This window comes from Micrasema longulum, unplaced genomic scaffold (assembly GCF_059751315.1).
Source record: "Micrasema longulum isolate JH-2025_06_02 unplaced genomic scaffold, ASM5975131v1 h1tg002274l, whole genome shotgun sequence".
In the NCBI taxonomy this organism is placed as follows: Eukaryota; Metazoa; Arthropoda; class Insecta; order Trichoptera; family Brachycentridae; genus Micrasema; species Micrasema longulum.
The window spans coordinates 161,335-178,945 of record NW_028279430.1 but is presented as its reverse complement, the minus strand read 5'-3'; the positions used below and the strand labels follow the sequence as shown (position 1 = coordinate 178,945).

The 17,611-nt window shown below is 32.0% G+C and overlaps 1 protein-coding gene across 1 annotated transcript in view; it reads right to left on the bottom strand.

The window, feature by feature from the left end:
• The window catches only part of LOC148272612 (uncharacterized), a 303,353-nt gene that overhangs the window by 171,351 nt on the left and 114,391 nt on the right, over positions 1–17,611 (bottom strand). Inside the window, 1 exon segment of the mRNA XM_088239811.1 lies at positions 16,878–17,018. Within this exon segment, the coding sequence (XP_088095937.1) occupies positions 16,878–17,018 (141 nt within the window).

Sequence of the window (17,611 nt, the reverse complement as noted above, 5' to 3'; positions counted from 1 at the left end):
TTTTTGTGTGATGTTATGTATTTGGGACTTGTACCGTGTCGTAGTCGTTTAGATTAATGTGTACCATTATGTACTTAGGATCTATACCGTATCACAAATCTGTGTTACATTGCAATCTTTATGCGATTTCTTTATGACTGGGTACCAGGATGTTTTTAATCGCATCCCATCATCTCTGTTTATGTTGTCGGGATATTTGTAAATCTCAATTGCTTCTTTTACTAGTCGTGTTTGGTGGTTCTTTGGCCTCCCTAAGATTATCGGCTCAAAGGAAAACTCATGCCCCGTTTCTATGTGGTGCTCGGCCAAGGCCGATTTTTCGGGGTAACGTAACACATATTCATACACAAATAACATCAACCCTGATGATGGACGCTGTAACGCGATCCGAAACGTCGGTAGAGAGTACGAACGACACACGGCATAATAACCCAGAAAAACTTATTGTGCACAAGTATTCTTGTTTACAATTTTTTTAACAAACAACAATCAACGAAAAATTTATAACAGTTTTCTTTTGTTATTTGCAAACGCTGTGTGTTCTAGTTTAAGTTAATAAATTTCCTCCATTAGAAAAACAACCTTACTTTTGTCGTCGCCGCCATATTGTTTGTGTAGCACTAATCTGTACCCGAGTAACTTGATGGATACATTGATCATTGATCATCTTTATCAATTAATTAATTAGTTTATTTATTCATTCATTTAAAATTACACTTGTTTAAATATTAATGAACTTATTATGGCTTTTTTAGGCTATGTCCGTGTCAAACCATAATAATTAACAATAAAAAATACATGGTAAAATTAAAAATTATAATGACATGTGATGCAATAGAATGACAATTAAAAAAAACAAGATATAAGTAATAAATAATAAGATTCCAAAGAATACGATGTAAAAAAGATAATCAGATATAAATATTAAAATTTGAATTATATCAATTTAGATTCATACATAATCAAATATGAAAAAAATAATTGTATCATTGAAATCAATACAAAAAGAATATTTATATTTAAAAACATAATTGAAATAATAATTATTGAGATATGGTTTCTAGAAACTAGCTCGATACTAAACTAATAAAAAGTAGTAATAAATAATAAGCCAAATAAGAGCGAGTTCCAAATTAAATAATACAAAAATACATAATGAAAAATTAAAAAAATACCTAATAAAAATGACAATATTTGCCAATTGCTAATCTTGAACATAGAAAAATTTAAGAAAAAAAAAACGAACGAAAAGTTATTCCTTAGTTATTTGGAAATTTACAATATTTTTTTTACAAATGTATCTCTCAAAGTAAAAATACAATTCATTGCTGTTTTTTTGGATTTATAGGCTTTTGATAAGAATATATGGGAAAGAAGCATTTAAAGTATGGACTATTTAATAACTATGGGACTTCAACGTTTTATGTTCCAACCGCCCGGCCCACGCCCTAATTCCTCCTCGGACTTTAGTATAAAAAGTCATGTAGAATATTGAATGAAAAATAATGTTTTCATAAAAATTTATTAAGGAAAAAACATTAAGTTACGTGCGATTAATTAAAAAATGAATTGTTTCTGAATATAACTGGTAAATATAAATATAATGACATGATATTAATAGCAATAAAACTGTAATTGAAAGTTAACATAATGTGAAAAACAACAAAGTAAAACAATGAAATTAACGGCAAGAAAAATGACATACAGGTTTAGTATGGTTGATTATGAAGATAAGACTTAATCTTGTTCAAAATTCTTCGCTGCGTTAGTAGTAGTTTGTTTTTAAAATTGTGGAATTTATTTGCCATCCACAGCTTTAATACCGACAAACCGTTGAATTTTGTTGAACGCACGAGTATAATTACTGCACTACTGGTGTTTTAGAAACAGCTATTATGGTAGTGGTGTACTGGAGGATTTCAGTGTTTTTAGCATTAATTTAATCTGAATGTATGTACAAAATGTCATTCATAACTCAATTTTGCAAAAAATGTGACTTTCAGCTTTAAGGTATAGAAATTATTTATTCAGTTATTGGATAATAATTGTGGTCTGCATTACTTTACGGGTGGTTTAACCCATCACGTAATGCGTACTGTGAATATAAGGTATAGGTTGATGAATAGAAAGGTGTAGCTGCTAACTGTCAATATGTACTGAAAACAGGTCCATATTATCCGCTTTTATAATAAATAGGCGAAAACAACCCAGCTTACTTAGTTAGAAAAAAGTTGAATACATCGAAATTGTTTGTTGTTAGTGAACAACAGTGGTTTGACTTTCAATAAAACTTCAGCAAACATAAATCACTAAAGGAAGATATAATTTATCAACGGTTTAGGCAGGTTTGTACAATTTTTCAATTACGATAGTTTTCTTTCTAAAATCGACATATTTAGGTATTTATATAATAAAACATGAAACGATATACTAATTAAAAAATATTTCTTAATATAAAACAAATTTTTAAACATAAAATTTATACATATTAAAATTAGACAACTTAGAAATTAATAAAGTGATTCATAATAAGAAAAAAATCATTAATAACCAGATAAACAATATTTCTTTTAGTCCACTCCTGTCTAGCTTCAAAAATATTCATATCAAATAACCGCCCTTTTAGGGAATAAAAGACTTGATTTATTGGCTCCACGTGAAGTATTTAGTAAACATGATAAAAATGAAATAGGAAAGAATTAATTAGTTACGTAAACCTTGACGAAGAAGCTTGTTTGCTTTGAAACCGGTCGGTGGTTTTTTTTTTTTTAATAGTGGTTAAAAACAAAGTTGTTTTATTTTTTTTATTACAAAATTTAAATTCTTAAGAATTGTTTGCAATAGTTCCTCTGATTGCATTATCCAGATTACAAACAAGCAAAAGTCACCTTGTCTTCCAGATATATGAAAATGTATTTGAAAGAAAAAATTACCAGTGAAAATGATTAAAAATACATGAATGAATTGTGTTGTATACTAAAATATAATTTTAACTATTTCTCCAAACTTTCGGATTGCGATTTCTCGAAATGATGTTTTTTGGGTAATTGACTTTTGCTGAGCGGCGGCGATTAATGAGAATACGCTTTTCTGTGAAATTATTAAAAAATATTTTTCTTAAGACTGAGTGCTCTGTACTTCGATTTACCACTACAAGTCAGTCTATCGTGGTGTCATAAATAAAGAAATAAGTGTATGAAATTACCTAAAAACCAATACAACATGAATATTAAGTGAATAATTCAGGACATACACAACTTCAAAAATGAAATTCTCAGTACGCTGATGTGCTAGAACTGGCTGTCAATAAATACATATCAAGAAATGGCAGTTTCCTCATATTATATGCATATAAATTCGTAATATCGGGAACGTTTCCACCGACATGAAGCGCTCACGAGTCTCGGTAGATAAAGAATTCACAGGACAAGATGGGACCGGCAGAGCCACTTAACGTCCTCCCAGGACATTATGAATAATAAAGACTAAATCCCTTTTTCTCAAAGACATCTCATCTCGGCGCTGTGCTCCTGGGAGTATTATCCTGGACTACTTAATGAACCTATTTATGTATTTATTTCGATCATGCCTCGAGCATTTAAGGATCAAATCAACGTATTATGATTCTCCCTTATTTCCTCCAATGAACATTACAAATAATTCATGCGAAAATTAAACAAGATCCTTTTCTTCGTCCTATCGATAAAGGGTTTTACGATATTGCCAATTAACATTTTTTCCAAAGAAAGTCTTTAAATGAGTTACTAATTTTTAATATGTACTATTAATTAATAATATCGATGAAATTTTAATTATTTAGAAAATTCAATTATAATTCAATTATTTAAAGCACTGTTTTATACACGTTATTATTTTTAACGCTTTGTTCTAACCAACATATATTTAAACTCCACAAACTCTAGGCTTCTGTTAAAACTGTTCAAAACTGTGTTTATTTGTGAAGATCAAGTGCTGAAGTTTAACTATTTGTTATAAAACAATATCCATATAATTTATTACTAATTATCTACGTTCATTTAAAAACAAAAATTGCCCCTTTTTTTCCTGTATCACGTAAAATTACTTAAATATCAAAAGTAATACACAAGCTTACCTGACTCCTTAATCAAAGTAAAATAATAATAATCAGTAATTTTAAGCGGAAAATATGCGTCTAATAATAACAAACCAAATTGACAAGAAGCGGAAAGATCCCTTGGTACCTGCACTACGCACACAGATGCGCATCTACTATCTCCCAGGGAACAACTAAATGTGAACCAAATGTTTTCACACTTATGCTCTAGGAAAAGGTTAACAGAGACTGTATACTGTATACCTAAAACAGGGACCCTCGAGTATCGGTCACCGCTTCCGTCATCTTGTTCCTTAATAATCTTTGTTTGGTTTTTTATCGTTTACTTTTTGTGCTGTTACATGTTCGCTAAATTGCCATACTTACTAGTTCTTTGCTCGATGTCTTATTTTTGTGTTTTTTTTTGTTGTAAACTTTTTAAAATCATTCTTATTTTGCTGAAATTCCACCCGTCGGTGCGTTTTGTAGCGGCAAGACTTTTTGTAATGTTAGCTTTCATTTTATATAATAAAAAAAAATATTTAAATTTTTTTAACCGCCGATGCGCTCTGTAGCTGCAGAACATGAAATCTAGATTCTATTTGTAAACGGTTATATGTAAATTAAAAACACCTACTACTAATTTTTATGTGAATGTAAATGGGAGCTAGATTTCTAAACGTCCATTCGCTATGTAGCTGCAAGACTTATTGTAATCTAGCTTTAACAGCGCCCTTGAAGTGACATTCACAAAAATGGCGCTTTATAAATTATCCTAATTAAATAAAATAAAATGTTAGAAATATATCATTTCACTGAGTTAATGCCGATTCGATCAATAAATAATCTATTGGTTTGTTTTCTATTTTTTTGTATTTTTAATTTAATTTATTTATTTCTTATCTAAGAAAACCCATCAGGGTAATATTTAATGGAGACACCGAAATTTGGTCTTCGCCCTCGCTAGTGATTATAATACTCGACGAATTTGTAAAGTTAATGGTGTTTAGGAGTTTTCTGCGCTCAGAATAAATTAAATTCATTAAAAATCAATCAATCTAAATACTAAATTCCCCAGAGTTTAGCTAAATGTTAAAGGTCACACCAAAGCGCAGACAAAAACATTACTTACCTTCTTCGAATGACGATGTAATCGAAAAACTTTGCAACACAAAATCAGCAAAAACATAACAAAGGATCAATGGATTCACCTGAATTAGTCACATCGCGGTTGTCTGTGACGTTTATTTAATAATTTTATATGTTAGTTCAACGAGGATATATAAAATACATACAATTTGTAAGTAAGCATTGGTTTCATTCTTTATATACATATATCCTCAATAATAAAACGTCAGTAACTTTCATAAATTATATATTAAATGAACACAATCGAAAGACAACGAAGGAAGAAAATGCGAGAACACGTGTGCATGAAGAAAAGACAGGCTGCGTTTCCTCTTAAGATTTGAACGTAGTTATGCAGAAAGCAGCCAGTCCACAATTTCGGAAACAAATAGATATGATGTTATCGGGTGCAGTAAGGTCGATTCTATGTTCTGCTAAAAACAGCCAGAGCACTTTCATATAAAAAACTGTATTTTTCACCTCCAGAAAAAGGTGTCGATCACAAAAACGACATTTTTCAATTTGCAGAAAACACCCACAAAACTAGAAAAACCTTATGGAACTTTAAAAATCTTTTAAACTGTTCAAATACACAATAAGATTCTTGTTTGTAACATATAAAAAAACTTTTTTATTCATTGTTTATCGTTTGTTAAAGTCAAAAACATTCAAACTATTGTGTAGATTTTATAATTCACTCTTTTCACAAAATGGCTATTATCTCAATTTAACTTTTCTATGGCTGGCTTTCTGTATAACTACGTTCATTCAACATTATAAAGTAAACAAAAAAACTTTGCTTTATAATGCTTTTACGTTACCATACAAACAGGTTCGGTGTTCTTAAATACAACCATCATCAGCATCATCATTCCCTTTTCGCACCTAATGGTGCATAGGGCACTGCATTGGTACACAATTGCAGCGTATCTTGATTTAAGAAAAAATTTCATGAAGGTAAGATGAGTCTTACGCTGCAGGTACCAGTCCAGAGACTTTAAAATATTCAGGTGTGAAAACACCCTTTTGAATAAATATTTCATATCAACCATGGTTGATTCCCGGCATGCCGGGAATCGAACCTGAGACCTCTCGCATGGTAGGCAAATGCATTGACCATTACAAAACGAGGCCGATAAAACCATTCACCTATTAATACCTGTTAAATATTTTGGAAGAGCGTATTAAGCTCTTAAAGACAAAACTATTTTCAAGAAAGGAATAAAGGACTGCATTTTTCTTAGTGGGAGGAAATTGAGTGGGAAACTCCTCGATGATTTTCCGAATGTTTGAGTTTATATGTTTTAAAAAAAATATTTTGTATGTTTCTGATCCTATATTTGTGGTGATATACTCATGTGTCTGTGTCAACTCATTGCTCGTCCCATCATAAAACAGGACTTCTAGTCCCATGGAGTTGGGACTGATGTCTCAAATAATGTACAATAAACTTATCTTATTTATTGTGTATGCAGACAATTGGTAGAATTCCATATTTAATTTGCTAATGTATCCAAAATAAAACAAGTTTATTGGATTGTAATTCTACTTTATTTTTTATAAAATTTGTAAAACTTGTAATACTTGTAATGTTTCTAATAAATTAAATTAAAATGAAATAATATTATAAAATCTGAATGTATTTTACCTTAGTTGACATTAAACATGAATAAAACCTGTGTAAAACACCAATGTAGAATTTCAACAATAATTTTCAAAATTAACCTGTTTAAATGAAATCAATATTTTTATAATTATTACATTAATTTTAAAGTCATACCCTTACAAATGTTTTTAAATAATGGAAGGTTTTTCCCCAATATAACCAAAATATTCCTCTAATATACTCAGTATACCCTAATTGATTTTTAATAACTCTACTTATTTTGGCTTGTATAAAAATCCACAAACATAAAATAGCAATTATTTTTAGTATATAAGGAAACTTTGTAAATATTTAGGTTAGTTTGTTTGAAAATGTCCTAACAAGACGAAACGCGTCACAATATACCCTTTGTATATTTTATAAAAAAAAAAAAGTAGAATTACAATCCAATAAACTTGTTTTTTTTTGGATACATTACCAAATTAATAAACTTATCTACGAGTATGTGCATTAATAAATCAATTCAAAATTATTTTTTATTTATGAATACCTATCCTCCAAGTTTTGGAAGCATATGTATGGTCGTTGAATGCAGCCCTGGTGTAATAAACAAACTCAGTAACTTTGGGTACGTTTTTGCATCACTACTTTTTGAAATATTATACTCTATAAGGCGCGTCTTTATATTAATATGTTAATGGTTGTAATAATATGACTTACATCTATATTTAATACAATGATATTTGAAACATTATTGATGTAATGAATTAAACATAATGTTTGTAACCGTAAACTTGATATTTTAATACTAATATTTAGTAAGTTAGTTACATTAAGTTTGTTCATTTTACTAAGAACTGGGTGAGAACTTTCTTGTTTTGTAAATAAAGTAAAATATAGTTTGTGAGCTTCTGTTATATTTTACGCGGCACACATAAGAAGGATCTATTTCCTATGTAACCCTTCAGCACATTCCATAATATATGCTTATATTGGCTCCTATTTCTGATAATACTCTCGCATCGTGTTTCCCAACTTCAGGCGATAAAATCAATAATCCTGCGGCTGTACCAGAAGCAAGAGTGCTGAAAATATGGCGTAACTCATCCAAACTTACCCCGATCCTGAAACTTTTCTAACTTCCTTCCTTCCCCCCCTCCTCCCACGGACCCCCACTATTAATACGGTTTGTACCGGAGCACCCAGAAGATTGATTACAATGTTTTGAAAGAAACAAATTCCCCGAAAAGGTCTCAGGAGTATCGGTCCAATCTAATACAGTTTGATGACGCTGCGCCGCGCCGTTTCAAAATAAATTTCAGTGGGCTTTCTGTAAACAAACTGCAAAATCCCTTTCTCCGTAGGCCTGCGGGATTTTAATAATTAAGTCCGAAAATCCAGAAGCTATATTCATCAAGCTTATTTTTATAAAAAAACGAAACAAAAACCTAAATTGTGGTTATTGTTTTTTGTTGAATTAAGTTAAAATTCGACAACAAAGATTTATTTTCATTGACTTACAAATTTGGAAATCAACACATTCTCATCGCAGGAAAATGTTTGTTGTTTTAGGCTTATGTATGGTGTTTTACAATATTTTGAATTTGTCCAAATTTTTGCCGACTAGGACTGGATTCAACTCCTTGGGGAGCTTTTAATATCAACATATTACAACTGAGATGAAGAACATTTAAGAGAAGGTAAAAAATAACTCTAGGCATCTACTGGGCTCAAAAGTTACAAAAATCAACAGATGAAAGAATTAAAGGAATATGTATGTTCAAATATGGGCAGAATAGTGAATGTTACACAAGGTGTAAAGTGGTCACTTAATCCAGCCAATGACATGTCATAAGGCCTGTAGATACCTAAACTTCTATATTAGCTTCTCTAACATGTTTTTCATCTCTGTTGTAATATGTTTATAATTATGGTGTTTAGATTAAAGGTTATTTCAATGATTTTTTATGTTTTTTTTTCTATATAAAAAAAAAGTTAAAGTAAAATACAAAACATAAAAAATTATGGCTTGTTTAATTTCAATTATTTGTTTACAATTCTTGACGGAATTCCATTGTAATGATGACTTATATTTTCATATTAGTTATTAATTTAAAGATACTTGGTACACTTCCATTTATTTATTTGACCAATTAGCGCTTTCACCCTCTAATGGGCATCTTCAGACTATTTATTATAGATGGCTTGTTTATTCAAAATTTTTTTTGATTATGTCTATTATATGGAACGAAAGCAGTTATTTCTACCATGAAACAGTCATAACTTATCCCAGTTTTTATCCCAATACTTTTTGAAATAAAAACTTTCATAGTATTTTGAGTATGTTCAAAACATGTAGAGAAGAACCCAACGGACATTGACATGAATTAACTAACATTAATAATAAATGCGTTTTTCCCTACAGATACTCATTATTTTTGCTAGAATAATCTTACCATAAAGGTTTGAAAATGTTTAAGAAGTTGCCAGAAAGTCTCAAAGAAGTTGGAAGCGTCACCATATTTCGAGCAAAATGCTTTGTTTACATAATGGGTAAATAATTCCTATGTTATGTAGTACGAGTATAATAGAAAACTCTAAAGTAGGTTAATTAATTTGATTTTTAATATTGTGTTTTACTAGTAAGTAAATTGATGTTATTTTACAAACTAAATAAATAAATACAAATAAGTTAAAGTTAAAGTAAACCAAAAAGAGGTATTTAAGATTGATAAGCGTTTTTAGGCGTTTACTAGTAGGCGAACTACTCGTAATTTGGTCTTACTCATAACAAAAATCAGCTTTATTACAAAAGATAATAAATGTTAGAATTGAATAAATAAGGGTGTTTGAATAGGGTCAAAATAATGAATATTATGCAACGTGTTAAGTGTTGACTTAAACCCAACCTTTTATATTCCTTTTCAAAAAGATGTTCTCCATATCTGTTGTAATATTTGTCAATCAGTAAATCTACATCCTTTCGGTTCAGTCCTAAAAACAGAGGCAATTAATTATACAAGGATTGCGTAAGCGGTAGGCTGAGATTACGTATTATACATAAGTACTTAATCTGACTTATTATTTATTAGTGATGAGACGAAGTTTCACTAATTTGTGGCTTATGTGGAACTTTCCATGTCACTAATATACTAATTGGTTCTCAGAGACGTCGAATTCTAATTACAGAGCCCCCATTAGCATTCTGGAATAATGTTTGTATTATGTAATCCATAAAAATCTGCATAATCAGAAGGGAAAAAATGTACTGCGTTTTTTTTTTCGATTATAGCCATTGTTGAGAATACGTTGTTTTGAAATTTAGTTACAATTAAATTAAAGGTAATTTAACAGAGATGTAAAGATTTTTTGGGCTAAAAAAAACGGAATAGTAGGCTTATACAGGGCTAAAAGTTTGACATTGATCATTCAAGCCAGCCATTAATACGAGCAGGTCACCTTATATATCAAAATGTTTTTTAACTTAGTGGTTTTCCCTGCAATATTTTAGAATTTCCAAACTATCATCATTAAACGTAAGACTGATTATCTTGCGCTCGTAAATAATATCAGAAATGATCGTTGATATTTATATGTATTTATTAACGGATTGAATATCCTTTGACATATCTCTTATTCTACACCCGCTACTGAGTGGAGCACAAAGACATTACCGGACGCTTTTAAGAAACACTATCACCAGCCAGCACTCTCGCCTCCCTGCAGGACAATCTCGCGTCCCTGAGTTCTACCGAATAAAGCCGAAAGATCGTCATCGACGGCCCTCCAGGAGGCGGCAGCCCGCAGATGTGAAGAAGTGGCAACACTGGTCGAGGGTCTCCTGAGGCATCCGCAGCACGCGTCCAACCCAGGTCCATCGCTGCACCTTCAGGACGCTCGTAAAAGGAAACTACGTCCGTTTCCGGACTTCAATGCAAGTAATGAAATCATATCACCTTTTACTTAATATTATCCTCAAGTACTTACTCTTGAAACTTAGAGGTTTGGTGTTTCGAGTTTTGGTAAGGTGCCAGGATTCGCACCCATATAGAAATACCCTTGTAAGAGCGTTAGGACTACGAAATACTGTGAACAGAAGTGAGAGGATGTGATAGTCTCTTCGCTTTTTCTGATGTAACATACATCTTTATGTTATGCGAAATACTTCGTATTTATTCGTTTACGGTGACCAAACCGGATATCCTTCAAGGCTCTCATATCATTGAATGGTTCATTTGAACCAGCGACGTCATTCAAAGTAGTGCGTTTTTTATACAATGTTTTTTTTTTTTTTCGTACATTTTTTAGAAATTTCACGGTATTATTTAATGCTCTAATTTTTACCGCGCACAAGAAAATATTTTTCGTATCCAATTTCCCGTAGCGCTGAAGTTCCTTATTACAGGTAACCGACGAAGATACTTTGAATTTTCATACAAAGATGCACATTTTCGTACATAAACATCGACGTTAGTTTATACCGTCTTTATGTACCGACGAAAATAGCGTTTATAATCGCGGCCCTGGTATACAAACATAGTAATACATTTGTCATTATACTATACAAAAGTTTTTTATGAACAGTTTTTATCTTCAATGTTTTATCTAATATGATTCATAATCTATTTTCCGTTGATCAACACTACTCTCTCTCCGATGGCCCTGCAGCCCATATCGAGATTTCTAAGTTTGCTTCTAAAACCTTAATATGTAGCACGCATATAACATACGAGTGCAGAAATAATAATGTATAGACCACTTTTGCTTCAATAGTTAAAATTATTTCATTTTAAAATTAATTATTAAAATTAATTAATTTTTATACTTGAAAAAATGTTAACTACATATGTTTAGTGTGTAACTTTTTCTTATTATATAGTATGTATAATGTAAAAGCCCCATGGGCGTCAACAGAAAGAAAAAAAAAAAAAAAAAAAAAAAAAAAATACTCAACTCGATTACGTGAAAAATGTTACAAAGACCTGTTTAGTTTCAGAGTCGTCTGTTGTGTTCACATTTAATTTATGAATTATATCCAAACAAAGATAATTGTTAATATAAAAAGCATTGACTTTGTGGTCAAACATTTTACTAAATTTTATTAAATATTTGTATAAAATAACCACTTTTCTAGGTCTACCGGTGTCGAGACGTACCCGTCTTTTCGTCTTAAAGCCGGTAGACATAAAAAAGTCGGTAAGTGGTTTTATACAAATATTTAATAACATTTAGTAAAGATAATTGTGATTATTATACCAACGAAACATAATAAATAAATAATAATCATTATAACTTATCATTGTGTCTATAAGTAGTTGATTTCCACATTCAAGTGTAGTAATTTTAAATTCTCTATATATGCTTGGTTTAATGATTATATTCTCATGCGTGTTGATTTATAATAGAGAACAAAAATATGGAGAAACCAGTGTCATCTATTGTTAAAAAGGGGATATTTTTTTTTAGACTTAAAATCTTTAAAACGGCGAAAATTTTAACGCGCAATTTTTGCTAACCTTACTTCTGAAATTAAATAATACGTTTTCTATTTCTATAAACTAAATCTTAATAAAATGAATTGATCCGATCGATACACTTCCGTCCCTTTGTATCTATAATAGAGGGTTCGATAAATAATTAACGACCTGGCCGAAATCCATAATTCAGAATAAATTTTTAATTATCTAAACAACAAGAATAACAACAACCACCCCCACCAATCTACCTTCCCCTCCCCCTCCCCCGCCACCCAATAACCTTTCGCCCTTACTTCGGGTCGAAGTTGGAAATTTCTAAATCTCCAATAAATAATACCAAAGTACAAATATGGTTCGGGTCCTTCTCCCAAATAAGCTGTTAAGGCTCCTGACCTCACTCCAATTTGGTGAATTTATTTTTAAATATGTTATCGTATTTATTCAACCTTAATACTTAAAAAAATTCATAAACATAATAATATTCACTTAACTTTATCGTACCTGATGCATAGCGCGCTAATTGGGTGGTAAAGTCACCGCTGAAGACCTAGGGTCTTCTGCTGTGTACGACTTCCGTAAAAGATTCGATTGCAAGCAGACTTTTATCTCGAGTGCCCGAATACGTGGCTCAGTCAGCCGTCAAACTTTATTTGTGTAAAGCACTCAGCATTCATATTGACAAGAGTTTTTATTTTATTTTAAATAATTCAAGGTAGAATTCACAGAAATACAAAACTTAATAAAATCATAGCGCTGATAATACGATATATAAAAATAATTTTAAAAAATTGGCTTAGTTTAATATTCCATTAACAAATAAAAAAATAAAAAAAAGACACAGAACTTCCTCATTGATGATTTTTATAAAAAAACTGAAAACATATTCTATATTCCACGCAGAAAACTTATTTTGATTTTGTAGATAAAATTGAAGATAAATTTTAATTTCTAAATTTAACTGTATTTGTTTGGTCGAAAAAGGGTATATTTGCATAAACATTTAAATTAGCTTCGTCGGTATCCTAAAATTGAACATGTTTAGAAGAAAACCATGTATGCATATTTTACTTTCCGTATAGAAAACTTAATTTTACGTTGTAGATAAAATTGAAGATAAATGTGAACTTGCCGCTGTAATCGGGGCCCAGAGGTTGTTATTCTGAACCCTTTTGCGAGGGAAGAGAAGAAACGAAATTAGGGATCTCGATTTTTTGCATACGACTAAAATTTGCTTCATATATAGCCACACAGATGTTTTGTAACCAAACACGATGATCTTCATTAAAAACACTATTGCGACCGAAAACACTTAATTGGGTTGAATCGACTGAAGCGTTCTTTAAGCAATTTTATGATGTCAAACTACGAAATATCAATTACAAAACGGTTTATTCTACGACATTTGACGTTTAACCATAAAATTTAGTTGCTTGCAAAAAATTAATCCCCAAATTAACCACTTTTTACCCCCGCGAAAAGATTCAGAATAGCACCCCAGATATGAGATACAAACAATAATGAAGTTTTTTCAAAAACATGTGCAAAAATAAGTCGTATGCCTTTTTCGATCAATCGGCGACAAAGCCAGAAGAATTAAATTGAAAACGTTGTATCATTATTTGTAGTTGGTAACAAACTTTTGGAAAAAATGCGGCGTTTGTATGAAAAATTGTTTTCGAATAAAATATCGAGTTTCGGAAAATGCTTTCACCAAATCTGTCGAAAGAGGTTTTATTTTATGCAAAAAACTCGCAACCCGAATTTATTTCAAACAAAAATCAACAAAACGCCGAGTCCTCCAGCGCTGCCCGATATTTTCGGAAATTCGTTTCGACAACATTGTTCAATAAAATGTTTAAAAACGTTTCGATTCGTTTTTTGAGGGCAATTTATAGATTTCGCATTTCTTCCGCTTACTCGCTTCGCTAAGCGGATAAAAAATATCCCAAGTCTTGAAATATAATCAGAATTCCGTTTCGTAAACTAAAGTTTTTTTTTAAATTTATTTCAACAGAGAGGGAAAACATTTTTGAGAAGGGAATATGGAAGTCTAGGCATTTACAGGGCTTATGACCTGTCATTGGCTGGTATAAGTGGCCACTTTACACACTGTGTAACATTCACCATTCTGCCCATGTTTGAACATCCACATTTCCTCAACTTTTCATTTGTTAACTTTTGTGAAGTAAAAGAGCTGAAAAATGTTGAAATAAATTTAAATATGAACAACTCCCTAGGGAGGAAATCCATCCAGTCTGCAAGCATTTGGACATAATCAAACATTGTTAAAGTTTTTTTGTTTTAAAGAAATATTGACATCTTACAACAGGGATGAAGAACATCTTAGAAAAGGATAAATCGAGTCGTGGCATATACAGGACTAATGATCTGTCGTTGGCTGGTTTGAGTGGCCACTTTATACACTGTGTAACATTCGCCTTTCTGCCTATATTTGAACATTTACAATCCTTCAGTTCTTCCACATCATTATTATTATACTTTTTTAAAGGAATAACCCGCTAAGCCTATATTTTGAGGCTTGTCAGCAGGTGGGATCGAGGGGATATGGAAGGAGGTAATGAAAAATACACCGCAACACCAGGACCAATTGAGAAAAAAATCTTTCTTGGATATTTTTCTTGCAACTGGCGGGAATCAAACCCGCGACGCTAGTTTCACAGTTGGCCGTCTAACCAACTGCGCCACGGCGCCTGCCTTGACCTTTGTGAAGTTAAGGCTAAAACTTTTATTGACGGGGGTGAGATTCATCTAATTGAGTTATACCACCTACTAGGAAACGCTTGAAAATATATGTTCTTCATTTCTGGGGTAATACGTTAATATGAGTCCAGTATCAACAAAAATTTAGATAAACTCAAAACATTGTCGATAAATCCACCTGGTCCATGAAGAAGTATAAACATTGAAAAATATTTTTTAGGCGTTGCCTAGTATGCGAGTGATAAAATGCAATCAGACGAATCTCACTCGCACCAGTAAAAATTTCAGCTCTTCAACTTCACAAACATCAACCGATGGATGAACCGAAGGATTATGGATGTTCAAAAAATATAGGCAGAATGGAGAGTGTTGCTCAGTGTGTAAAGTGGCCACTTAAACCAGCCAATGACAGGTCATAAGACCCAAAGATGCCTAGAATTCTTTATTCCTTTCTCTGAAAAGTACCTACTTCATCTCTGTTTTGATATGTTTATACTATATTCCTTACTATGAAAACTCGAGCCGAGAAATCCATTTTACGATGTGTTTTTAACTATATTATAATTATACAAACAAACAAACCGTCTCGCCGTTTCCCCATAAGGGTAGGCAGAGAAAATAGAATGACATATAATTCTGTTATTGCATACATATCTATCTCTTTCAACATTCATATATCTCCTCTTGCAAGCCCACTGATTATTCCGGCTTCGGACATGTCCGTCTTCGAGTTTTTGTTGGGTTCGGTCACTCCATGTCTTCCTCGGTCTTCTTCGATTTCTGCATCTATCAACATTCGCATCGTAAATCTTTTTAGCCGTTAATTTGCTGTTCATTCGCTCTATATCTCCAATCCATTGCAGAACTTCACTCTTGATTTTACTTTAGTTTGATCCTTGTTTTTACAATTTTAAAATTCACTCACATACATATGGGTCGACACCGGGACTCCATTGTGATCTGCTTATTTTGCCTCACGCGTAACACATTTATTTGTCATGGTTGATTTAAGTGCACCGTTCACTTTGTTCCCAGCACTCATCCTCCTTTAATATCTCAATCTTTCCATCCCTAGTAAACCTCCCCAGATACACAAATTTCTTTACCGGTTTCAGAATAATTCACAATATATTCACATTAACTTTCAATTTCTTTAAAAAACCATCAATTTCGATTTATCGACATTCATCAGCAAATTGCTTCCCTCGCAAACATTGTAGACTTTTGTTTCCAAAAATTGCAAGTCCTCTTTGTTGCTAGTAAAAACCGTAGCATCCTCAGTTTTGTTCGGATTTTTAAATCAATTAATAAAAAAAAATTTTTTTCTCTTTATTGAATGACAGGAAAATCTGCTAACCAACACACTGAGTCCAGTCGGATTAGTCAATCTCCACTCAGTTTTCTTTCGCACCAAATTGACCTGAACTTAAGTAACTAGTAAATAAATAAAAAAACTAACTGTATTACAACAAAGTTAAAATTAAACTTTTATCTTTATGTAATCACTTTGTAAAGCGCCCTTGAGGTATTTTATTACAAAAATAGGGCTACATAAGTTATCCACAATAAATTAATTAAAACTATAAAGTTTTCCTTGTATACTCGTATGGTGGGCACCGCCAATAAGACATAAGCCCTCTCATGTGGTATGCAATACCTGAGCAAGCTGAAGTTCAATGAATATCCAAAGGTAGTAAAAACCAAAAGTCACTTGGTTTTTCAAAATACTGAAGACGCAATTTAAAAATTAAAAACACCCTTTTCTTAAATTACGACTTTCGGCGACTCCGAAAACTGGTCATTATGTTAATCCGTTTTAGGCTTGACGAGCCAAGATTCGGCGAGGTCTTACTTAGATGTATCGGCTCACCTTGATCTTGTTCCGACTGGCCCAGACTGTCAGAGGTGTCGGTCAGGAAGGCGTCTGAGGCCAGCTGGGGAGACAACGCCATCTCCTGGCACGGGGAGGAGTCCAGCAGGTCGAAGGTGGCTGTGGCGGTCTCGCCTGAACCTGCGGACAATGACATACAAAATATCATGAGAATTATTTAACACAACAGTAAAAAAAGCTTAAACGAGCCCTGTTTTATCATTTCCCCATCTGTGTATACAGGACTCTGCATGAAACTCGTGCAGCTCAAAACCTGGATCAATTTTGTTACAATGGAGGGTAAGTTTCAGTGTAGCAAACCTTTTCATGTCTTTTTTTTGTGTATTTTAACATCTTCTCTATGACTCATTTTTTCCCTAATTTCATCGATCGGGCACTTTATATATCCATAAAATATTACTGGCGACAGCGATAATCAGATAATCATATTATTTATTTGAAGCATACACAAAATATACGAAAATGTGTTTTAACTGGTTATCTCCAAAATCCTGATTTGGAAATTACCTTGTTCTAGTGTTCACTCAACGATATGGAGCTCTACAAAATAAACGCATACTCGATAAATGTATGATATGTTATTTAGATGATAATTATGATAAAATTATAAATAAACTTATCAATGAAACTTCTTGGTTTAGTTTGACTTTTTATTATTTTGACCAACGAGCGCTTTCGCTTGAGTAGGCATCTTCAAGACTGGTGAATTGTTT